Source organism: Ranitomeya variabilis, chromosome 1, assembly GCF_051348905.1.
Source record: "Ranitomeya variabilis isolate aRanVar5 chromosome 1, aRanVar5.hap1, whole genome shotgun sequence".
Taxonomy (NCBI): Eukaryota; Metazoa; Chordata; class Amphibia; order Anura; family Dendrobatidae; genus Ranitomeya; species Ranitomeya variabilis.
In genome coordinates, this window is record NC_135232.1 from 461713681 (window position 1) to 461740501 (window position 26821).

The following is a 26821-nucleotide window of genomic DNA, read 5'->3' on the forward strand; positions in this document are numbered from 1 at the left end:
GCGGATTTGTTCTTGAGCCATTGGAAAATCCTATCCCTCTTAGGGGTATTGATTCTACGCCATTGGCAAAAAATAAACCGCAGTTTTGGACACAGGTTACCATGTGCATGACTCCCGAACATCGGGAGGTAATACGTTTTCTTGTTCTGCATAAAATGCATGATTTGGTTGTTTTGGGTTTGCCATGGTTACAGACCCATAATCCAGTCTTGGACTGGAAGGCTATGTCAGTGTCAAGTTGGGGCTGCCATGGAATTCATGGAGATTCCCTGCCCTTGTCTATTGCTTCTTCTACGCCTTCGGAAGTTCCGGCGTATTTGTCTGATTATCAGGATGTCTTCAGCGAGTCTAAGTCCAGTGCACTGCCTCCTCATAGGGAATGTGACTGTGCAATAGATTTGATTCCTGGCAGTAAGTTTCCTAAGGGGAGACTGTTTAATCTGTCGGTACCTGAACATACCGCGATGCGTTCATATATCAAGGAGTCTCTTGAGAAGGGGCATATCCGTCCTTCTTCTTCCCCTCTTGGTGCGGGATTCTTTTTTGTGGCCAAAAAGGACGGATCTTTGAGGCCTTGTATTGACTATCGGCTTTTAAATAAGATCACTGTCAAATTTCAGTATCCTTTGCCGCTGTTGTCAGATTTGTTTGCCCGGATTAAAGGTGCCAAGTGGTTCACCAAGATAGACCTTCGTGGTGCGTACAACCTTGTGCGCATTAGGCAGGGCGATGAATGGAAAACCGCATTCAATACGCCCGAAGGTCATTTTGAGTACTTGGTGATGCCATTTGGGCTCTCTAATGCCCCTTCAGTTTTTCAGTCCTTCATGCATGACATTTTCCGGAAGTATCTGGATAAATTTTTGATTGTTTATCTGGATGATATTCTGGTTTTTTCTGATGATTGGGACTCGCATGTGGAGCAGGTCAGGATGGTTTTTGAGATTCTGCGTGAAAATTCTTTGTTTGTAAAAGGCTCAAAGTGTCTCTTTGGTGTACAGAAGGTTCCCTTTTTGGGGTTCATTTTTTCCCCTTCTGCTGTGGAGATGGATCCAGTCAAGGTCCGAGCTATTCATGATTGGACTCAACCCTCGTCAGTTAAGAGTCTTCAGAAGTTCTTGGGTTTTGCTAACTTCTACCGTCGTTTTATCGCAAATTTCTCTAGCGTTGTTAAACCGCTGACGGATATGACCAAGAAAGGCTCTGATGTAGCTAACTGGGCTCCTGCTGCCGTGGAGGCTTTCCAGAGTTGAAACGCCGATTTACTTCGGCGCCTGTTTTGTGCCAGCCTGACGTCTCACTTCCCTTTCAGGTTGAGGTGGATGCTTCGGAGATTGGGGCAGGGGCCGTTTTGTCGCAGAGAGGCCCTGGTTGCTCTACTATGAGGCCTTGTGCCTTTTTCTCTAGGAAGTTTTCGCCGGCAGAGTGAAATTATGATGTGGGCAATTGGGAGTTGTTGGCCATGAAGTGGGCATTTGAGGAGTGGCGTCATTGGCTCGAGGGTGCTAAGCATCGTGTGGTGGTCTTGACTGATCACAAAAATCTGATGTATCTCGAGTCTGCTAAACGCCTGAATCCTAGACAGGCCCGCTGGTCATTGTTTTTCTCCCGTTTTGACTTTGTGGTCTCGTATTTACCAGGTTCTAAGAATGTGAAGGCCGATGCTCTGTCTAGGAGCTTTGTGCCTGATGCTCCTGGAGTCGCTGAACCTGTGGGTATTCTTAAGGAAGGAGTTATCGTGTCTGCTATTTCTCCAGATCTGCGACGTGTGTTGCAGAGATTTCAGGCTGGTAGGCCTGACTCTTGTCCACCTGACAGATTGTTTGTGCCTGCTAGATGGACCAGCAGAGTCATTTCCGAGGTTCATTCCTCGATGTTGGCAGGGCACCCGGGAATTTTTGGCACCAGAGATCTGGTGGCCAGGTCCTTTTGGTGGCCTTCCTTGTCAAGGGATGTGCGGTCATTTGTGCAGTCCTGTGGTACTTGTGCCCGAGCTAAGCCTTGTTGCTCTCGTGCCAGCGGGTTGCTCTTGCCCTTGCCTGTCCCGAAGAGACCTTGGACACACATCTCTATGGATTTCATTTCGGATCTTCCGGTGTCTCAGGGCATGTCTGTCATCTGGGTGATATGTGATCGTTTCTCCAAGATGGTCCATCTGGTTCCTTTGCCTAAGCTGCCTTCCTCTTCTGATCTGGTTCCTGTGTTCTTCCAGAACGTGGTTCGTTTGCACGGCATTCCTGAGTATATTGTGTCGGACAGAGGATCCCAGTTTGTTTCCAGGTTCTGGCGATCCTTTTGTGGTAGGATGGGCATTGATTTGTCGTTTTCGTCCGCTTTCCATCCCCAGACTAACGGACAAACGGAGCGAACTAATCAGACTCTGGAGGCTTATTTGAGGTGTTTTGTCTCTTCTGATCAGGATGATTGGGTGACCTTCTTGCCGTTGGCTGAATTTGCCCTTAATAATCAGGCTAGTTCTGCCACCTTGGTTTCGCCATTTTTCTGCAACTCTGGTTTCCATCCTCGTTTTTCCTCGGGACATGTGGAGCCTTCTGACTGTCCTGGGGTGGATTCCGTGGTGGATAGGTTGCAGCGGATCTGGAGTCATGTGGTGGACAACTTGAAGTTGTCACAGGAGAAGGCTCAGCGTTTTGCCAACCGCCGCCGCGGTGTGGGTCCCCGACTTCGCGTTGGGGATTTGGTATGGCTGTCTTCTCGATTTGTTCCTATGAAGGTCTCCTCTCCCAAATTTAAGCCTCGCTTCATTGGTCCTTACAAGATATTGGAAATCATTAATCCTGTATCCTTTCGCCTGGATCTTCCGGTGTCGTTTGCCATTCACAACGTATTTCATAGGTCCTTGTTGCGGCGGTACGTTGTGCCTGTGGTTCCTTCTGCTGAGCCTCCTGCTCCGGTGTTGGTTGAGGGCGAGTTGGAGTACGTGGTGGAGAAGATCTTAGATTCTCGTCTCTCCAGGCGGAGGCTTCAGTACCTGGTCAAGTGGAAGGGCTATGATCAGGAGGATAATTCCTGGGTGGTCGCCTCTGATGTGCATGCGGCCGATTTAGTTCGTGCCTTTCACGCCGCTCATCCTGATCGCCCTGGTGGTCTTGGTGAGGGTTCGGTGACCCCTCACTAAGGGGGGGGTACTGTTGTGAATTTACCTTTTGGCTCCCTCTAGTGGTTACTAGTGATTTGACTCTGGGTATGTCATTCATCCCTTGTATGCTCACCTGGGTCGTTAGGTCAGGGGTGTTGCTATATAAGCTCCCTGGACCTTCAGTTCAATGCCTGGCAACGTTGTAATCAGAGCTAATCTGTTGTGCTCTTGTCTACTGATCCTGGTTCCTGCTAAATTAAGCTAAGTCTGCTTTCTTGCTTTTTGCTATTTGTTTTTGTTTGCATTTTTGTCCAGCTTGTACATAATCTGTATCCTTACCTTGCTGGAAGCTCTAGGGAGGCTGGAGTTCTCCCCCCGGGCCGTTAGACGGGTTGGGGGTTCTTGTATATCCAGTGTGGAATTTTGTTATGGTTTTTGTTGACCATATAAGTTATCTTACTACATTCTGCTATTAGTAAGTGGGCCTCTCTTTGCTAAACCTAGTTCATCTCTGTGTTTGTCATTTCCTCTTACCTCACCGTTATTATTTGTGGGGGGCTTGTATCCGACTTTTGGGGTCTATTCTCTGGAGGCAAGAGAGGTCTTTGTTTTCCTCTTCTAGGGGTAGTTAGTCCTCCGGCTGGCGCGAGACATCTAGCGACCAACGTAGGCATGTTCCCCGGCTACTTCTAGTGTTGGCGTTAGGAGTAGTTATATGGTCAACCCAGTTACCACTGCCCTATGAGCTGGATTTTTGTACGTCGCAGACTTACTTGTTCCTCTGAGACCCTCGCCATTGGGGTCATAACACTTCCTGGCCTGGGAAGTTCATGGGCCAGTATTACTCCTGGTAACACAAAAAGGTAATGGCCTATGAAGTTGTGTACTGTCAAAACATGTCCTGCTATAGGGGTCTGTGTGGCCTGGGTACATATGGCCATTGGTGCTGCAGCCACTGCAGTCTCAGTAGTAGTGTGCATACTGTTGTTTTGGTGTAGGCTTTAGGGGCTGGTGCTGCAGTTGACGTGGCAGCTGCGACCACTTTGGCACTAGATGGAGTTGGCGCTGCTGGTGTCTTATAGTAACCACTGAATCAGGAGCAGGGTCTTTGCACTTCCTGACATTCAAAGCATACCATCCCTTGTTGCCCAAATGCCTGGTGTAGGTTACACTGTCCCCTGGGAGTCCGGGTGTCCTTCCAGGAGGTTAAATTCTACATCCCTTCTATTGACGAACACCTCCAATAACAGGTCTGGCTCCTTTATGAACCCCCAGCCTCCTTTTAGTCTGAAAGCAACTACAGTGCCCTGACTCAGCGGACCCCGGTTTGCGTGTCTGTCTCTGTGGGTCTGGGCCTTGGCTTGCAGATCCCTCTCATCAAATGCCTTATGCCGGGCCTGGTGTTCTTTATCCTCCGCCTACCATTTAAAGGCAAGCTGCTGCTGATATTCCCCCCAGCTGAGGACTTCCATCTTTTCACCTTCCTTTTGTTTTTCCCCCGGGAACCCGATTAAGTCTGTTCCAGGGTTCACCCAGCATTATACTGTTATCTCGGCATATACTTCCCCCAGTGAGTTGGTGGGTTGAAGCGGAGCCCCCAGGTGACCCTATATGCCTGTGGACTAGTCCCAGTCCCAAAGGGTATGAACCTGGCTGGGTTCACAGCGTGGCGGTGCAGCTAATGGGCCAAATAGGAGTTTTCATCATGTTGCCGAACAAAAAGTGGAAAAAAACGTGATCAAAAAGACAAATGTAAATACAAATGGAATCACTGAAAATGTCATCTTGTCTCGCAAAAAAACAAGCTGTCATACAGTTCCATCAGTGGAAAAAAGTTATAGATCACAGAATGAAGAAATGCAAAAATTTATATTTTTCTATAAAATAGTTTTTACTGTGTAAACTTGGCAAAACATAAAAAGATACAAATGTGTTATTTCTGTAACCGTACTGAACAGAAGAATAAACCTGCCTTTTCAATTTTACCATACGCAGAACGCCATAAAAAATCCTAAGTTGATAGTTTTTGTTCATTCTGTCTCACAAAAATCATAACAGAAAGCGATCAAAAAATGTCATGTGACAGAAAATTGTACCAATAAAAATGTTAACTTACCGTGCAAAAAAACAAGACCTCACATGACTCTGTTGGTAGGAAAATGGAAAAATTATAGCTTTCAAGATATGATGATACAAAAACTATTTTTTGCAATAAATAAAGGTTTTTAGTGTGTGACAGTAGCCAAACATAAAAAAACTATATGAATCTAGCATCACTGTAATCACACAAACCGAAAGAATAAAGTCACTTATACTGCACGACAAACGGCGGAAAAAATAAAGCCAATTCTTCACCTGATGTTGATTCGTTCATTCAGCCTCCCAAAGATTGTAAAGTTCGGCTTACATTTATCCTGTGCTCAACGCAAAGCGCTTACATCGGGGTCTCCATGTAAACCACTGAAATTCTTGATTCAGACAGAACCCCCCCGTTGAAGATTCTCTATAATGAGGTAGGTGGAGGCACTGTGGATGCCTTCTGGTCGCCTTCAATCCGGCGCTGTCTGACTTTTTAGGCGTGCATAAAAGCACGGTCTGCCACAGTTTTGTACACTGCTGAAAAGTAGGAAACTGCTAAACAGAGGCCAGACGGAGTCCAGTGTAACTCTGCTCATTATTGTGATTGGATACCCAAAGTAAATGCTTAGCGTAGAGTGCCCGATAAATGTGATCCCAAATATTATGTGAAATGTTCCCAATAAAAGCTTCAACTCAATCCACAAAAATAGCAAGTCCCTACTCAGGTACGTCATCTATCAATGGAAATATATGGGGCTTCCATATTACTGGTAGTACAAAGGCTCTGGAAAAGCGCTATGGCTCCTCGCAGGCCAAAAGAAATCCAGCAAATTCTGCGCTCCTAAATCCAAATGCCCCTCTCCCTTCTGAGCTCTAGTGTGCTTAATCCATATTTAGCGTCCACATGTTTGGCATTTATGTAGAAATGACAGTCCTCCTAATTTACAGGTGCATGTCTCCAGAAGCATGTGCTGGGCACCACGACATACTGGGCACTACAATGTACTGGTCATTACAGCATACTGGTCACTACAACTTATTGGGCACTACAATGGCAGTTTGCAATTTAATCCGTAACATTCACTGCTGCTTGTTTCTGGAAAACACCCATGGAGTCAAAATTGTCACTAGACCTGTAAATTCCCAAAGGAGTATCATTTCTAAAATATTGTCACTTGAGGGGGGATTCTGCTTTTCTAGCACTTAGAGGCTCTGTATATGGAGTCCGCAAACTATTCTAAGAAAATCTGTTATCTAGGAGGCAAATTGCGCTCCGTCCCTCCCGAGTCTTAGCTGTATGGCTAAGCAGTACTGTATCACCACATATGGGGTATGTCTACATTCAGCAGAAATTGTGGGAAAAATTTTGGGACCATTTTTACTCTTTTTCCAGCCCAATGTATAAAATTCTGTGACACACCTGTACTGTCAATATGATCACTGCACCCCTAGATTTCATCAAGAGGCGTATTTTGTAAAATGAGGTCATTTATGAGGAGTTCTGCTGTTCTGGCACCTCAGGGGCTCTCCCTCTGGGACACGACACCCGCAAACCATAACAGTAAAAGCTGCACTACAATATGGCACTCCTTCCCTTCTGAGCTTTGCACTATGCCTGAAAAGTATTTCTTGTTTACATGTAGGGTATTGGCACACTCAGGAGAAATTTCTAAAACAAACTAAGCTCCACGTTTTTCCTATTTTTAAGTAAGAAAAATTAAAACCTTGAGGCTAAAACAACATTGTAGTGGTAAAAATGTAAATATTCTTTCTTCACCACCCAATTGTATAAAAATCTGTGAGGCACATGTTGTGTCAATGTGATCACTGCACCCCTAAATTAATTCATTGGGGAGTGTAGTTTATAAAATGAAGTAATAAATTGGGAGTTTCTGCTGGTCTGGCATCTCAGGGGCTTTGCCAATGTGACATAGCACAGCAAAATCTGAACTCCAATATGACGCTTCTTCCCTTCTGAGCTTTGCACTGTGCCTCAAAAGTAGTTTTCAACTACATATGGAGTAACATTGTACTCAGGAGAAATTGCACAACAAATTTTGGGGTCCATTTTATCCTGTTATCCATGTGAAAATGAAAAAAATGAGGGCTAAAACAAAAGTTTAAAAATGTGTGGTGAGCACTTGGAACCCCCAAGTGTTTCACTTACGTTTATAAAGTAGGGCCATGAAAATAAAAAATCATATTTTTTCCACAAAAATTATCTTTTTTATTTTCCCAAGGGAAACCAGAGAATTTGGAACACAAACATTGTTGTGCAATTTGTCCTAAGTACACTGATACCCCATATGTGGGAGAAATGTTCTGTTTGGGCACACGTCGGGGGTTCGGAAGAAGTGACGTTTTGGAATGAAGACTTTGATGGAATGGACATCAGGAGTCATGTCGTGTTTGCAGTGCCCCTGAAAAGTTGTTGTGCAATTTGTCCTGAGTATGCTGATACCCCATGTGAGGGGGTAACCACTGTTTGGGCGCATGGCAGAGCTCAGAAGGCAAGGAGCGCCGTTTGACTTTTTTAACGCAAAATTAGCTGGATTTGAGATCAGATGCCATGTTGTGTTTGGAGAGCCCCTGATGTGCCTTAACAGTGAAAACCCTGATAAATAACCCCATTTTGGAAATTAGACCCCCCAAGGAACTAATCTAGATGTGTGGTGAGCACTTTAAACCCCCAAGTGTTTCACTAAAGTTTATAACGTAGAAACGTGAAAATTAAAATTCACATTTTTTTCCCACAAAAATGATCTTTTAACCCTCAATTTTTTATTTCCACAAGGGTAACAGGAGAAATTGGACCACAAACATTGTTGTGCAATTTGTCCTAAGTACGCTGATACCCCAAATGTGGGAGAAAACATCTGTTTGGGCACACGTCGGGGTTCGGAAAGAAGTAGTGACATTTTGGAATCCAGACTTTGATGGAATGGTTAGCAGGCGTCATGTCGTGTTTTCAGTGCCCCTGATGTGCCTAAACAGTAGAACCCCCCCACATGTAAACCCATTTTGGAAACTAGACCCTCAAGGAACTTATCTAGATGTGTGGTGAGCATTTTTAACCCCCAAGTGCTTCACTACAGTTTATAAAGCAGAGCCATGAAAATAAAAAATGATATTTTTTTTCAACAAAAATGATCTTTTAGCCCCAATTTTTTTATTTTCACAAGGGTAACAGGAGAAATTGGACCCCAAAAGCTGATGTGCAATTTGTCCTATGTACGCAGAGCCCCGATGTGCCTAAACCATAGAAACCCCCCAGAAGTGACCCCATTTTGGAAACTAGACCCCTTAAGGAACTTAACTAGTGGCAATGCCCTACAAATGCCCCTTTTTGAAACTAATCTACTGTTTCCTGGTATGTGAATGTTATAATGTAGTGGCATAATTGAGTTGTGTAGTGTTTGTCAGATTGTCGCACGTCAGTTGTGTAATGTTTGTCATGTTGTCATATGTCATTTGGGTAAGTCAGAAATAAATTTAGTATTCAATTGATGTCTGGTACAGTCTGAAGCATTCTTTCATACACAGTCCAGGTTTATTGGGGCATGTGTCGCATTGATAAATGGTGTCCTTGCATATTCCCCTTCTGTAACACACTCGGCACTATTGTTGAGCATTCCGATACTGCAAATATCGGGTATCAGCCAATATTTGCTGTATCGGAATTCCGATACCGAGTTCCGATATTTTTGCGATATCGGAAATCGGAATCGGAAGTGTGCGGTGCGTATGGTTCCCAGGGTCTGGAGGAGAGGAGACTCTCCTTCAGGCCCTGGGATCCATATTCATGTAAAAAATAAATAATAAAAATAAAAAACATTGATATACTCACCCCTCCGGCGGACCCTGGCTCTTAGCGGTGCCTCCGTTCCTAAGAATGCAGGGAGTGAAGGACCTTCGATGACGTCGCAGCTTGTGATTGGTCGCGTGAGCGGTCACATGAGCGGTCACGCGACCAATCACAAGCCGCGATGTCATCGAAGGTCCTTCACTCTGCATTCTTAGGAATGGAGGCAGACGCTTGGACCGGTGAGAACCGGGGCCGTCGGAGGGGTGAGTATATCAATATTTTTTATTTTTATTCTTTATTTTATACATGAATATGGATCCCAGGGCCTGAAGGAGAGTTTCCTCTCCTTCAGACCCTGGGAACAATTCCGATATTTTGTGTCCCATTGATATGCATTGGTATCAGGTATCGGTATCGGCGATATCCGATATTTTTTGGATATCGGCCTATCCAATCCGATACCGATACCTTTGCATATCGGAAGGTATCGCTCAACACTACTCGGCACCTCTTTTGTGACTTACCTTTTTTCCACTTTGAGGGACCTTCCCCTGGAAATGTTGACCTGGTACAATATGAGAAGCTACACTTCCGGAAGTACTGGGGCCTGGACTGCCAAATTTCAGGGCCTCAATCACTACCTCCTGGAACTGAAGGAACGACATAGCTGTCTGAGCTGCACATCGTGACAGCGGGAAAACGTTAAGCATTGCCATCTGTACGATGTGCATGGCCTGATTCTTGTGCCACACCTTGGCCTTTCTGAAAGCACTGTACTGCTGTAGGACTTGATCAGAGAGATCAACTCCCCCCATGTTTTTGTTGTACTCTGGTACACAGTCCGGTTTGCATACCTGTGTAGAGGTACTTTGTACAGTGTTGAGGGTGCTGCCATCACCATGTATTGTGGTCAAGATAAAGATATACTTCTTGTACTTGACTACCAGTAGGTGGTCACTACATAGGGCTCTGCTGTCACCCCTTCTGAGCATGTGCTCAATTAGTGTTTTTGGGAGGCCTCTCTGATTTTGGCGGACAGTGGCGCAGGCTGTGGTACCTCACGCACAGAATGACTTAAAGAGTGGGATGCTATAAAAGTTTATACAGCAAACTTTTTGTTGAAGTGTTCGATGACCTCAAATTGGGGCACCGATCACAGGCTGGGACATCAGTGTTTCAGGCAATCTGATTGCTTGAAACACTGAAAAATGCTGCGATTGGCTGTTCAAAAGACAATCACAGTGATCGTGGTTGCGAGAGGGCAGCGACACCCCCCAGGATGATGACAACATCTACAGAGAGGTAAGATGGCTCCGGAATTTTAATGTGATCATTGTGACTTTGGTCGCAGTGTCGCATTAAAAATATGACATAATAATTCATCCCTAGTCAAATAGGCCCATGGCACATGGACAGATTATTACTTCTAATGTCAGAAAGGAGTTAAAAATTCAGCTGATGTAAAGATGACATGTGGGAAATGTTATTTATTAAGTATTTTTTGTGATATACAGTAACTCTCTGATTTAAGGGCATAAAAATTAGAAGTTTGAAAATTTCAAAATTTTTGACAATTTTTTGTTTTTTTCACAAATAAGTCAAGTTATATTGAAGAAATTTTACCATTGTCATGAAGTAAAATTTGTCCCAATAAACAGTCTCAGAATCAGGTGGATCCGTTGAAGCGTTGCAGAGTTATTACCCCATAAAGTGACACTGGTCAGAATTGAAGTGTGGTCAGGTCAGGAAGGTGCAAACAGCCTTGGGAGGTAAAGAACCTAAAGACTAGATGAAGAAGCTTCCATAGAATATGAAATAGAGGTAACCAGATTGGAAGTGTTTCTGCGCTTTCTGGAGTTATGACACAAGTAGTAATATACAAAATTGCAGGTTTATTGTCGATGTAGTTTAGAGTCCACTAACTTTTTCTTCAGGACATTTTTTTACAGTTCATGAAATAATGGAAGAAATCCAGAATGTCCGTCTTCAGTAAAAATAAGATTCCTTATTGGTTGAAATGAATAAGGATTACAATCCGAAACACGTTTGCTCTATTTGCACCTTTTCTTAACCCATTGCATACTGTTGCTACTTTTATAGATTACCAATAAAGAATCTTATTTTTACGGAAGACGGATACGCTGCAATTTTATCTATTACTACTTGTGTCATAACTCCAAAGAGGCAGAAACGCTTCCAATCTGGTTACATCCACAGAGGAAGAAAATAGTGTGTTGAGGAGCCTAATAATTTCATACCATCTATTTTAGAGGGGGACAACAGTGGAACCAAGCTTTATATGGGTTAGCCATCAGTAATTATGGCACATTGTGTTTGTAGTATTATACCCTCTATGGTAAAGATCAGACATATCTGGAAATATGCAATGTAAAGCAATGGGGTGCTCTTTCTGTGAGCCAGGATTCAGAAAGTGGTTTTCTAGAGTTCTTTCAAAATATCAAGTCCACGTTTGGGCTCTGTTTGAAATGGTTGCTTGTGTTCTTTTTTAAGTCATACCTGTATTTTTTTTTCTTTCATTCTGTTTCCGTACAGTATTTTAATGTTACTACTGTATGTACAAAAACAGTAATCGGACATCTAGTTTATTTTGTCATTATGTACCTTCAAATGGAGCACATAGTAAGAAATAAAATGATGATGACTTACTACATTAAACTCAGTTGTGTAACTAGAGTCCAATGGGTCCTAGTGTAAAATTTGGACCTGAGCTCCCATCTGATATTCGTCAGATGTATGCGGCTTTTTAGCATTCCAGATCCTATGAAGACATACGTGTTTACCCACTCATGTAATATTGTCCCTCATCTTGTGCACCTTTCTAGTAATGTTCCTCATCCTGGGCTTTTCCAGGTATAATGTACCTTGAACCTGGGCCTATTTCTGGTCTAATCTCCCCCATGCCGGGCAACTTCTAATAATAATGTCCCCCCATACTGGTATAATGTCTCCATCCTGGGCTCCTTCAAAGTATAATGTCTCCCTTCCCTGGTATAATATCCTCTATCCTTGGCCCTTTTCCTGGTATAATGTCCCCCATCTTGGGCCCCTTCCAGTAATATATGTCCCCTATACTGGTATAATGCCCCATCCTGAGCTGCTTCCAGTAATATATATCCTCCACCCTGTTATAATGCTACCATCCTGGGCCCTTTTCAATAATATGTCCCCCCTCCCAGTGTAATGTGCCCCATCCTTGGCTTCTTCCAGTAATAATGTCCTTGTTCTGCGGCTCTTCTCCAACAAATATAAAAAAATAAACAATTCTACTAATCCCTTCTTCCACTCCCATGATGCACATCCAGCTGAAATAACTACTGGCATCGGCGAGGCCTCCTCCTGCATGGGTCTGGTCGCACTCTCGCTATGCCCTTGATTAAACATATGATTGATTGATACGGGGAGCTCCTACTTTACAGTGTTAGCTGTTATGTGGCTTTATGTGGCAAAGAATATTATCTTTAGACAATCTGTTTTCTTCCTCAGCAATTTGCATCCTGCCATGTCTAAATGGAGGCCGGTGTACAGCTCCATACAAATGTGACTGCCTAAATGGCTGGACTGGGTCACGCTGTCATCTTGGTAAGTAATGGAGACATTTCTGTACACCTAAGTGTAGCAGCATAGAGCTAATGACACTACACTATTTATTAAATCATTAACACTTTTTCAGAAAGATGTTGCTAACAGTGTTTCCAGATGACCCTAAACTTTAAGGCCGGGAGCACACCATCCGGAGGTCATATGATTGCTGTGTGTAGTGGGGATGCAAGAGCTTCAGTGTCATAGGAGACCCAGACAGTTCTGCTATGCAACCGGGAGGCTGCATTTCCCTTTTAAATGGGGCTAATATGCAAAGTTACAAGGAAAATTGGCTAAAAATAAAAAATACCAAAGGTTTTTTATGACATTGTGGAGGTGCAGAATGAGTAATATAAATGAAAAAGAAATAAAAACATAACAGGTAAAAAATAGATAAATTAAAAAATGCCATTTTCAATTTAAATTGCTTTACTAGCCCGTCTGATATAAAAATGTCTGATATACAAAAATATTTGTTACAAAATATGGCTCATTTGTATGTATTTTAGTAGACCTGTGTGGTCATAAAATAAAGTAAAAGAATGGGAAAAACAGACAATGATTTCCTTTTTTTCACCGATATCCCCCGAGATCAGCAAATAAATACAGGAGAGACTATTATAGTGACATAAAAATGAATCCCCATCAATCCCAAAAAAAGGAGTTGCAAAAATTACCAAACAAGAAAATTTTTTATAGCTCTTGTAGTGTGGCTAATGGTCGCATAGTCGATGGGAGGTATGTGTCACAGAGATGGCTTGACTCTGTAATGTAACTCAGAGTATTTTCTCTAGTGCATGAAAGCACTAAGAGAGTTCGTTTGTTGCACCTGGGTCCATGATGCGGGTGGCTATGAGAGATGGGCGGGTCTGGCTACCCACATCCCTTACCTCTGGGTGTGGTTACAGCCTGTATAATGGAGGCTGTTGTTTGGCACATGGTCTGTGTATTGGGAGGGAGAAGGCCTCCTGTGTGTTTGGCTCCAGACTGAGCCTGAGTACTGGACATTACTCCAGCCTGTGTGCCCACAGGCCTGGCGGAGCATAGCCCTGCTATGGACATTGTCACTTTGTTTTGCCTAATCTAAAGGCTGTTTATTTTCTGTTTGTGCTTCTGGGGTTTATGAAGCAATAAACCCATATAAACTTTTAAAGGAACAAGCCTCCTGTCTTCCTCCCATCGCACCCAAGTGAGTAAAACCCCTAAACTCTTTAAACCGCATGCATGACAAACCCTAAAAATATGCCTGGTCAGGAAGGAGGGTAAATGACCCGGTGTTGAACTGCTTAAGTTATTGCTTGGATAAACCTAGAAAATATATAAGCCTCTTTAGCGTTGTTGGTCTGTCGCATTTGATCTTTTCTTTCAAAGTGCTTCTCAGATGACCTGCTACTGTCAGATAACCATTGTTTTAAGAGTTACTCATATTTTAGTCACATGACATAGCAGGCTATTGTAGATTGAGAATTTTGTAGCCTGTGTAGCGGTAGCCCCTTCCAATGAGAACTAATTTGGGTTGAGATGCAAACGATCTTCAAATTTGCCATTATTAGTCCAAATTAAAATAAAATAAATATGATGCATCGGAGATAAGAAAATACACATAGCCAGTTTATCAGTGCATAATTCTTGTCTGTCCTCAGATCCTAAGCAACACATATTTTATTACACCCCCAGAAGAAAGGGGAATAGTTAAGTACAAACATTACCTAAGATACAATGTATTTATATTGGGAATAACAAGGTTGTAAATTATGGATTCTGCAGAAGTCCTTGAAACTTGCTCTGTCAAATTAACTATACTTCTAAAAGCTAAAGGAAATGTTTAACACAAATACATCTCTATATAAGACACAACTCCCTTTGTTATTTTATGCATGACACTTATAAAGCTAATACTAAAATACAAAATGATCAAAGTTGTATAGGTATATGTAATTATCTAATGACATAGCAGGCTATTGTAGATTGAGAATTTTGTAGCCTGTGTAGTGGTAGCCCCTTCCAATGAGAGCTAATTTGAGTTGAGATGCAAACAATCTTCAAATTGGCCATTATTAGTCCAAATTAAAATAAAATAAATATGATGCATCGGATATAAGAGACATAACTCCCTTTGTTATTTTATGCATAACACTTATAAAGCTAATACTAAAATACAAAATGATCAAAGTTGTATAGGTATATGTAATTTTCTAATTAATCAAAGCAAAGTGAAAATATTTACCAAAACATTTTTAATTCCTCTAATTATATAAAATCTTCTTACAGCTATTTGCCAGTCTCCTTGCTTAAATGGAGGTAGATGTGTAAGACCAAACAGATGCAATTGCCCACCAAGCTGGACAGGGCCTGACTGCTCTAGGTAAGTCTTGTTACCATTGCCATATGCTTCAGTGTAGGCAGTGATAGTAGTAGCAAGGTGTGTTTTAAAGGGGACCTGTCACGTTGCACATGTAGTCCGATCTGTGGACAGCATAGCATAAAGAAGGAGAAGCTGAGCAGAAGGATATGTAGGTTTGTTGGAAAAGATTCATTATAACTTGTAATTTATTCATTGAGATGCCTGGAGTTTGTATATAAATGAGTCCAGTGGGCGGTCCTAATAGTGATTGACAGCTATCTCTGCATTCATAGTCATACAGAAATGAATGTCATTTACTGAATAGGATCGCCCACTCATACACATGAAAACACCAAGGATTTGTTGAATAACATACAAGTTTTTACCATCAAATGTTCCCGCAAATATGTACATCAATCTGATCAGCTATTCCAGCTCTATAACAAGCAGCCTGCAGCCCAGATACTATTTTTAACATGACAAGTTCTCTTTAAGTGCTTACAATTCCAACTCTAAGGCCACTGACACCCATTCAGTATTTGGTCAGTATTTTACCTCAGTATTTGTAGCCAAAACCAGGAGTGGAACAATCAGAGGAAAAGTCTAATAGAAACACGTCACCACTTCTGTATTTATCACCCACTCCTGGTTTTGGTTTACAGATACTGAGGTAAAATACTGACCAAATACTGAATGTGTGAACTTAGGCTGAGTTCAGATGAGGTGGAGTTGCTGTAGATTTTAGCTAGTAAAAGCCATGGTAGGTTACAGCACAAGGCAAGTGGATGAGGTTCTACATATAACATCCCTCTGCTGCAGCCATTATGTCTATCTAAAAGTGAACAAGCTGTGGATATTCAACTGCTCAGTCAATGTGGCAGGAGTGAAATCCAAAGAGTATTCACAGCACAATTCGCATGCAACACTTGTGTTTGGGTTTACACTGAGAGGTAAAGAGGTCCTAAGACTAAGTTCCCATGATAAGCGTTTCAGTACGATTTGCAACATGTCAACTTCTCTTGCCAGACTTCAATGAGATGAGAAAATCAATAGATCAAAAGTCATATTTGAACAGCAGAAACACAATATTTTATAAAAGTTTTTTCAAAATTAATAAAAGAAGTTTCCAAAACTGCAGCTGAAAAAGCACAACAAAAACAGATGTAAAAATGCAGTGAAAACTAAATGAAAAAAAACACAAAGTAACCTAAATTAGCTAATTGATGCCTCTGAAAATATGGGTAAAAGCTATGGGTGAAAACCATCATTAAAGGATTTTGCCATTGCAGTAATTTATATCATATTGCGAGTATATAGCTAAAGTTATTGGTGGGTGGAGATCAGACTTCGTTTACCCCACTAATCTGTTAAAAGGGTTGTCTAGTCCAAATCAAATAGTCTGCAGTCACTATGTGTGACTGCAGACTTATGAATTCCCCCTGTGCGCACACTGTGTGCTGCAAAGATTTGCCCATTTCTGAGCCTTAACGGAGGGTATGTATAATTCATACTCCCATCCAGAGCCTGACCAGTGGGAGAGGCCTCACTCCATACATTTGTATTGGTGCGGCCATCCATTGGGTGTCGCAGTCTAGAGGGCACGGCCTCGCTCCATAAAGTATAAGTATAGGATAAATGTATAATACATGTGGGCTTTATCCTAACCAGGTATACTACAAGTTGATGCAGATAACACAGGGTACCAGCTTGTGTAGTATATGAGATCTGTCAAAATCTCAGCGGCACCAGAAGAAGTTATATAAAAGTGCTATATGGCCAGTTAGTGTATCAGAAGTGATGACAGAGGTATTCCTGACACAATCAGAAAGAAGCAATTGCCAGAAGAAGTGACAGCAAAACGTGCATTGAGGTGAGGGGAAAGTGCTATCTTTCCATCCACATGCTGTGCTCCTGCTCCATCCTTAGGTACGGTACCCAGCCGTTTATCTTATTATGTATTCCTTATGATAGTCTTACTTGCCGTTACTGTTTTCTGATTGTGTCAGGAATACCTCTGTCCTCTCCGATACACTAACTGGCCATATAGCACTCTTAAATAACTTCTTACTATATATGTACTATATATTAATATACCATATTTTGCTGTTTATAAGACGCACTCCAAATTTTGGGGAGAAAAATAGGGGAAAAAATTGTTTTTAATAAAATGGTAGTGCTTCTTACAATCCATGCGTCTTATTGCTTACCGGGGGTGGTGACTGCAGTGAAGCGGAGTCCCAGGGTCGCTGCTGACAGAGGCAGGAATGGGGCGATGCTGTGGATTCCAGACTGGGAGAAAGGGTGTTCGGATATGCAACGCTGCAGGTGTTCGGTGGTGCGGGGGCTCCGTCGACATTTTGTAAAAGCTTGGAGCCCCCGCACTTCCATGGTTTACTATGCGGTGGACTCCAGGAAAATGGCTGACAGGGGCGGCGCATGCGCAGATGGAGATCTTGGCGCTGAGATCTCATCTCCCGAGATCTTGGTGCCGAGATCTCCATCCATCTCATATCCGAACATCCCCTCCTCCCAGCCTGCGGCCTGCAGCAACACTCCACTCTTGCCTCCTCCAGCAGCGACCCTGGGACCCTGCTCTACCGTGGCCGGTAAGGTACATTCAAATTATAAGACGCACCCCCATTTCCCCCCCAAATTTGGGGCAAAAAAAGTGCATCTTATAATCTGAAAAATACGGTAGCTTGATTTAGCTATTCTTGGCTTTCAGGTGCTGCTGAGATTTTGACAGACCTCATATACTGCACAAGCTGGTACCCTGTGTTATCTGCATCAACTTGTAGTATAAAGCCCACGTGTATTATACATTTATGTTATACTTACCACACAGCTTGAAATGCTCTTCCCTCTTCTGGGCACTCTGCTTTTGAGACTCTTATTTTTAATGTGGGTTGTTTTTTTTTTTTTTAAATCTTGACTAATAAAAATTTGGTTTTATATTTAATGCTTGGTTCACTTCATCGGCTATTAATTTGTAAGTCCGAACAGTTTCAAGATGTCAACACTTTCGGCCATGACTGTATATAGCTTGAGGTATAGATATGGCTTTTATGTGTGAGCAGGGGTAGTTCTAGGCCTTTACAATTCCTGAAGTGCCCTGAGAAATACAATCTCATAATTTTGGTAGTTATTGCATATGTAATCAATATAATATTATAATGACAAAGCTGGCTGTCACTGATTGGCTGAAACTGCACCCAGTAAAGGAAAAGAAAAGCAAGAGATTTATTCCCTTAACTCCATGTTTTCACTCTTTGGTTTCCTACACTCTAAGACCCAAATGAATAACATTGAGTGGTTAAAAGATTGGTTAAAACTAGAATTGTTCATTTACACTCACTGGCCACTTTATTAGGTACACCTGTCCAACTTTTGTTAACACTTAATTTCTAATCAGCCAATCACATGGCGGCAACTCAGTGCATTTAGGCATGTAGACATGGTCAAGACAATCTCCTGCAGTTCAAACCGAGCATCAGTATGGGGAAGAAAGGTGATTTGAGTGCCTTTGAACGTGGCATGGTTGTTGGTGCCAGAAGGGCTGGTCTGAGTATTTCAGAAACTGCTGATCTACTGGGATTTTCACGCACAACCATCTCTAGGGTTTACAGAGAATGGTCCGAAAAAGAAAAAAAATCCAGTGAGCGGCAGTTCTGTGGGCAGAAATGCCTTGTTGATGCCAGAGGTCAGAGGAGAATGGGCAGACTGGTTCGAGCTGATAGAAAGGCAACAGTGACTCAAATCGCCACCCGTTACAACCAAGGTAGGCCTAAGAGCATCTCTGAATGCACAGTGCGTCGAACTTTGAGGCAGATGGGCTACAGCAGCAGAAGACCACACCGGGTACCACTCCTTTCAGCTAAGAACAGGAAACTGAGGCTCCAATTTGCACAAGCTCATCGAAATTGGACAGTAGAAGATTGGAAAAACGTTGCTTGGTCTGATGAGTCTCGATTTCTGCTGCGACATTCGGATGGTAGGGTCAGAATTTGGCGTAAACAACATGAAAGCATGGATCCATCCTGCCTTGTATGGAGCATCTTTGGGATGTGCAGCCGACAAATCTGCGGCAACTGTGTGATGCCATCATGTCAATATGGACCAAAATCTCTGAGGAATGCTTCCAGCACCTTGTTGAATCTATGCCACGAAGAATTGAGGCAGTTCTGAAGGCAAAAGGGGGTCCAACCCGTTACTAGCATGGTGTACCTAATAAAGTGGCCGGTGAGTGTATATTAGAGTTGGTTCCAATGGATTTGCACATCCACGTCAATAATCTGACCGGTAGGCTTGAGGACCACTTTTTACCTGACCGCATCCTTGGCTCTTCTTTTGTCTCTGTGAGACATTATCATTGAAGAATGACTCACAAGTGACATTACACCAGGCTGGTTAATCAAAAAAAGAGCCAAGGATGTCGTCAAGTAAGAGGCATTTCTCACGTCTACCGAAAAACTGTTGTGGCTGTAGGACTGAGCCATACAAATCGGTTCGCACTAAGGCTAAGTTCACACTAGCGTTGTGCGCCGCTGCGTCGGCGACGCAACGCACAACGCACGCAAAAACGCGGCAAAACGCACGCAAAAACGCTGCGTTTTGCGACGCATGCGTCGGTTTTTGCCGAAAATCGGACGCAAGAAAAATGCAACTTGTTGCGTTTTCTTGGTCCGACGCTTGCGGCAAAAAAGACGCATGTGTGGCACAACGCAACAAAAAAAAACGCATGCGTCCCCCATGTTAAGTATAGGGGGCGCATGACGCATGCGTCGCCGCTGCGTCGCCGACGCAAACCCGACGCACATTAGCTTAACGCTAATGTGAACGTAGCCTAACTCTATGGAATATTATTTGTTAATGGTAATTCTACTAATGCTTTTCTTCCCTTTCTGCATTGTCTTTAAAGTTTACTGTATTACTAAAGAATTATTATGCTATTTAACTTTCAAATTAATTTCTGTTTCAGTTATTCCTATTATTTTGAGATCTCTGATTATTACCATTTCATATAAACCTTTGTTGATAAGTCCCAGAATATAAAATTCTCTCTTGGTTATGTGATGGACACACAGAATCACAGGCTGATTAATAGACACAGTTCATGTCCTGAGCCATGCATTTTTGTGTCCAGCTTCATATTGATCCCATTATGTTTCTCTAATAAAAAAAAATGACATGAAACTGTGGAGGGGTTAAGTGGAGAAAGTCAGATTAGCCATTTTATTGACATATGCCAACCCTATAACCAGTGTGACATGAATTTGATATGGTTTTGTAATTTCCAATTTTTATTCACAAAGTCCTTTAGATATAGGCAATCAACAAGATATATACAAGATGGGCTATTTTTTCTGTGTGCTTTCATTTCTTTTAGAATGTGATCTGTGTTTCCTTTTGATGTGCCACATCTGCCGTTTTAATCACATCCTAACTGTTTTCCCTTTTTTTGTTGTTGTTTCTTTCAGAAAACGAAAGAATGGGTTTTCTCCTTTTTAGTGGTAAATTAGATTTGTTGCACAAAAGAGAACCCATTTCATGCAGGATCTAATCTGGAGTGCATTTTAATTCAAATTTGAATGCCATAATGTGATATATTTTCTTATGCTTGTGGATGTTTTTTTTTTTTTAAGTCCTTCTGTATTTTCATACGCAAATGTATATTAATAATATGCTGCTGAAGGTTGAATGTTATTTGAATAAGGATATTGTATATACTTTCTCAATGTTTACTTAAGTACTGCGTCTAAATGGATTTTACGGCCTAAGGTGACTGTATGGGATATACTTGTGATGGCAGATAATTAGCAGAAAAATAATGGTAAAGCAGACTTTGCTAATGTTTATATATCTTTTTGTTGCTTTATGTTAATTGGATTTACGATTCTGCACAAAAATCGGATTATTTTTGTTTACTGTTAAACTATGTTGTGAATTACCCATAAAAGCAAAGCTTACAATACATTTTATAATAAAACGGAAGAACTCATACTGGTCTGTGTATTATGTTATAATATGTATATCTCATGATGTCTGAAATATTAATCCTCCCAGTGATCAGTGTGATCTATTCTGCAATGTTTTATATGTTCTGCCATGCTGAAGGATATACCAGCTCTCTAGTGTAAAGATCTCATCAAACAATGACATATCTAAGCTTTCTGGAATGCAAATTAGCCCTCTAATGCCACCATAAATTAGTATAATGCTCTTTAATGATTCTTGCAACATAGTTTCATAGTTTTTAAGGTTTAAACTAGACAGAAGTCCATCAAGTTCAACCTGTGTCATAATATGTTGATCCAGAAGAAGGCAAAAACCCAACAAAGCAGATACTAAATGCCCCATATTAGAAGAAAAATTCCTTGCCATCTCCACATTCAGCAATCAGATTAGTTCACTGAATCAATATCCCATCACATAATCTAGTAGTCATAATCTGTGATATTAGATTTGTCTGGTTGTCAAAATTAGGGGGGAGGAACCCACCCCTTGTTTTAAATTATTTATTTAAATAATTAAAAAGTACAGCGTGGGACCCCTCTATTCTTGATAACCAGCCTTGCTGAAGCTGACACCTGAGAGCTGCAGCCCCCAGCAGTGAGATTTGCCTGGCTGGTTATCAAAAATACAGGGGAATCCATGCGTCTTTTTAAAATCATTTATTTACAGCGCAGGAGCCAGCTAATGCATTCACCCATCAGCCATTCCTGCTCTCACTGTTATTAGCGGCAGTAAGCATAGGATGATGGGAGCTGTAGTCCCATCAGCTGACACCAGTGACTGGAGGTAAACTTTATACCTCCAATCACAGTTGAGCACTCACGCTGTCTTTTGACGGGGACAATTTCACCAGCAATCAGAAGCAGTGTTTGCTACGCTGTCATGAAAAGAGTCACCTTGTCAGAATGCAGCATTTGTGCTGCACAAGGTGGCTCTTTTAGTTACAAACGCCTGAGGGTGGTGACAGGTTCCCTTTAAATCAAATTTCTGATTTTGTACGCCATTATGTTCCTCATATGCATGAATTTTTAAAGCTTAATCCTTTTGTTCTCCCATTGGTTAAGCAACCACCAGAGATGTCTGTCACATGAACTCTAATCAGATCTTTCTTTTGTTTGGTGGTGTCAAGAGAGAAAGCTGTCAAACAGTTGATGGCCAGTTGATTTAGAAAGATTTTCTAATAATATGGTTCTTTAACCTATGGTCCAGCACTAGATTAACCCCTTCACCCCAAAGCCTGATTTCAACTTCCTGACCAGGCCATTTTTTTCAATTCTGACCACTGTCATTTTATGAGGTCATAACTCTGAAACGCTTCAATGGAACCTGTTGATTCTGACATTGTTTTCTCATGACATATTGTACTTTATGATAGTGTTAAAATTAATTCGATATGACTTGTGTTTATTTGTGAAAAAAACAGAAATGTGGCAAAAATTTGGGAAATTTCGCAATTTTCAAACTTTTAGTTTTTATGCCCTTAAATTAGAGAGTCATATCACACAAAATAGTTAATAAATAACATTTCCCACATGTCTGCTTTACATCAGCACAGTTTTGGAAAAATATATTTTTTTGTTAGGAAGTTATAAGGGTTAAAATTGACCATCGATTTCTCATTTTTACAACAAAATTTGCAAAACCACGTTTTTTAGAGACCACCTCACACTTGAAGTGACTTTGAGGGGCCCATATGAAAGAAAATACCCAAAAGTGACACCATTCCAAAAACGGCACCCCTGAAGGTACTCAGAACATCATTCAAGAAGTTCATTAACCCTTTAGGTGCTTCACAGGAATTTTTGGAATGTTTAAAAAAAAAATGAACATTTATTCATTTGCTTTTTAGCTTTTTTTCACAAAAAATGTAATTCAGAATCAATTTGTTTTATTTTACCAAGGGTAGCAGGAGAAATTGGACCCCAAAAGTTGTTGTAAAATTTGTCCTGAGTATGCCGATACTCCATATGTGGGGGTAAACCACTGTTATGGCGCATAGCAGAGCTCGGAAGGGAAGGAGTGCCGTTTGACTTTTCAATGCAAAATTTGCTGAAATTGAGATCGGACACCATGTTGCGTTTGGAGAGCCCCTGATGTACCTAAACAGTGAAAACCTCCCACGTGTGACACCATTTTGGAAAGTAGACACCCTAAGGAACTTATCTAAATATGTGGTGAGCACTTTGAACCCCCAGGTGCTTCACAGAAGTTTATAATGTAGAGCTGTAAAAATAAAAAATCATATTTTTTCACAAAAATGATCTTTCACCCCCAATTTTTTTTATTTTCCCAAGGGTAACAGGAGAAATTGGACCCCAATAGTTTATGTGAAATTTGTCCTGAGTACACTGATACCCCATATGTGGGGGTAAACCATTCTTTGGGCACATGGCAGAGCTCAGAAGGGAAGGAGCACCTTTTTACTTTTTCAATGCCGAATTGGCTGGAATTGAGATTGGATGTCCTGTCGCGTTTGGAGAGCCCCTGATGTGCCTAAACAGTGGAAACTCCCCAATTCCCAACTCCAACCGTCACCCAACACACCCTTAACACTAATCCCAATCATAACCCTAACCACACCCCTAACCTGAACACACCCCTATCCCTAATCCCAACCCTAATCCCAACCCTAACCCCAACCATAAACGTAAGCCAAACCCTAACCCCAACTTTAGCCCCAAGCCTAACCCTAACTTTAGCCCCAAGCCTAACCCTAACTTTAGCCCCAAGCCTAACCCCAATGGGAAAATGCAAATAAATACATTTTTTATGTTATTATTTTTCCCTAACTAAGGGGGTGATAAAGGGGGGTTTGTTTTACTATTTATAGCGGGTTTTTATAGCGGATTTTTAGGGTTGGCTGCTGTTACACACTAAATGACGCTTTTCATTGCAAAAAAATTGTTTTTGCATCACTACATTTTGAGAGCTATAATTTATCCATATTTTAGCCCACAGAGTCATGTGAGGTCTTGTTTTTTGCGGGACGAGTTGAAGTTTTATTGGTACCATTTTCGGACACATGACATTCTTTGATAGCTATTTATTCCAATTTTTGAAAGGCAGAATGAACAAAAACCAGCAATTCCTGCATTTATTTTTTTGGGGGGGCGTTTATACCGTTCTATGTGTGGTAAAATTGATAAGGCAGTTTTATTCTTCGGGTCAATGCGATTACAGCGATACCTCATTTATGACATTTTTTTATGTTTTGGCGCTTATATACAATAAAAATTATTTTATATAAAAAATAATTGTTTTTGCATCACTTTATTCTGAGAGCTATAACTTTTTATTTTTCTGCTGATGGAGCTGTATGGCCATTTACTCTTTGCGGGAGAAGATGACGTTTTCAGCTGTACCATTTTTATTTATATCCATCTTTTTGATCGCATTTTATTGCACTTTTTGTTTGGTGGTATGATGATAAAGCATTGTTTTTTGCCTCGTTTTTTATGGTGTTCACTGAAGGGGTTAACTAGTGGGGTAGTTTTATAGAGTGGGTCGTTACGGATGCGGCGATAACAAATATGTATACTTTTATTGTTTTTTTTTATTTATATAAATAAATGTATTTATTGGAAAAATATATATATTTTTTTTATTTGGGGATTCTTTATTAGATTTTTATACATTCTAATTTTTTTTTACTTTATAATAATGTCCCAGGTTGGGACATCACTATATAAAGTTAGATCGCTGATCTGACTCTTTGCATAGCACTGTGTCAGATCAGCGATCTGACAAGTAGTGCAGGAGGCTTGCCGACACCTGCTCTCAGCAGGCGCTCGCAAACACCTCTCTACAGGACCTGGAAGGAACCCCCGCGGCCATTTTGGATCCGGGGTTTCCATGGAGACCACCAGAACAACGCGATTGCATCTCGTTCCGGCGATTGTTCTCTATGCTGCTGTCACTACTGACAGAAGCATCAGTGGGGTTAAATGCCTACGCTCGGAGCTAGCACCGATTGTGGGCATTGCTGCTGGGTGTCAGCTGTCACATACAGCTGACACCCGCACGCGATCACCATGGCGCTCACCGTGAGATCGTGCCGCCGTACTAGTACTGCAGTTTGCGGGAACGCAGTTCCCGCAGAAGAGTACTAGTACGGTGCATGTCAGAAAGGGGTTAAAATAATAAAAGGAGTTGTAGCCTACCCTCCTCCGGTACAGCACTGAGTCTCTGCCGCTGCTCATGTGTTAATTTACAGGCTGCAGCGGTTAAATCACAACTACAGCGCACATTAATGCTGCAGCCAATCATTGATCTCAGTGGCTCTGTGCCTACAGCAGTGATGTGGGCTGCTGTCATGACGTAACCACAGCAAACTATAAGCACTTCTTAATGACATTTCAGGCTAGTAGCAAGACCTTCCTGCTTCCACCATTGGAAGCACAGTGAGGCTAAAGATTGCCAGGATCATGAGATGACCAAAAGATGACCAATGATTCAGGCCAGCCTCAGTGCAGTGCGCTTAATACAGGAAAGATATATATCTTGGTACCATGTTAGCCAGTGGATAGAAAAATATTGACTCTCAATTCTAAATATTCTGCAGTGCTTTAAGCTTTTAGGAAAGAGCTTGAAACGCTATGAATGTTCAGCTAATGCTCCTAGACAGCAATGGTTGACAGTCATTTTGAGCAAGCAGATGAAGAATGAAAGAAGAAAATTCAAATATTAAGAGAATTGAGGTATGTAAAAACATGAAGTAGATTACAAAATAGCTTATTTTTTACAATGACTACCTAAATATTAACCCCCTTCTGAACATGTCAAATAGTTATCTCGTATGTCAGGTTAGTGTCTTTGATGCATAATTATTCAGCAATCAGCTGCCTATTACAGCCGCTGTTAACATGATAAATGCTGCTATAAATCTCTGACATCAGCATTTAACATGCACGGGCCTTCATTCTGTGTGCCCAGCGTCTCATATTCGGAAAATTGAAAGCGTTAAGGGTCCTGGAATATAGTAACAAGCAAAAAAAGGTTTTGTTTTGCTTTTTTTTTTTTAACAAATTGCTGAATTTTTTTTACTACCGCAAACACCAAACATGTATAGTTATTTTTATTTGTAAAAATAACTATACATGTTTGGTGTTTGCGTACTCGTACCAACCTGGAGAACCTTATTGCCAGGTCAGTGGACAGGGTAAATAAAAAAAAATGTAAAAACTATTGTGGAGTTGCACTTTTTTGCAATATCAATGTACTTGGAATTTTTTTCCCCGTCAAAATTAAAGATGGAGGAGTTTCCCCAATGTGTCCTTGCTGGAGAGGAGGATGAGATGGTGACAGAGGAGCCCAGCTTCCCTGACTCAGAAGCACCCAAAGAGAACTTTGGGACTGCTCAACTTCGAGACCTTACATTAAAGGGGGCATTTGATCCACATGTAAAGCGCCATGGAATAAATGGCGCTATAAAAATGACTCCCTCTATTTGATGTGGGCTCCGGCATTGAGCCCACATCTTCCCAGGGACATGTCAGCTGTTTTGAACTACTGACATGTGACCGCAATAGCTGCGGGTGGAATCGTGATCCACCCATGGCTATTAGCCAGTTAAATGCCACTGTCAAACTCTGACAGTGGCATTTAACAAGCGCTTCCGGCAATCGCTCAAGCCAGATATACGCACACCGGTGACCCCAGACACGTGATCGCGGGTCACCGTGTGTTGGCATGACAACTCAGTGCTGGCTTGCTGTGAGCGCCACCCAGTGGTCGGCGCTCATAGTAATTGAGTAGTTCTGCTATATACACCATGTTCCAAATTATTATGCAAATGATATTTTTTTCAGATATTACTAAATGACAGTCAGTCTAATAAAAGTCATCACCCGTTAGAGTATACATCGAATTTTATTGACGAAAC

The 26821-nt window shown here is 41.7% G+C and overlaps 1 protein-coding gene across 1 annotated transcript in view; it reads left to right on the forward strand.

Annotated features, from left to right (window-relative positions):
- The window catches only part of SVEP1 (sushi, von Willebrand factor type A, EGF and pentraxin domain containing 1), a 476580-nt gene extending 455660 nt beyond the window's left edge, over window positions 1–20920 (forward strand). Inside the window, exons 48-50 of the mRNA XM_077250467.1 lie at window positions 12489–12584; window positions 14856–14949; window positions 20406–20920. Of these exons, the coding sequence (XP_077106582.1) occupies window positions 12489–12584; window positions 14856–14949; window positions 20406–20436 (221 nt within the window). The 3' untranslated portion in view covers window positions 20437–20920. The remainder of the gene's footprint in view (window positions 1–12488; window positions 12585–14855; window positions 14950–20405) is intronic.
- The last annotated feature ends 5901 nt before the right edge of the window (window positions 20921–26821 follow it).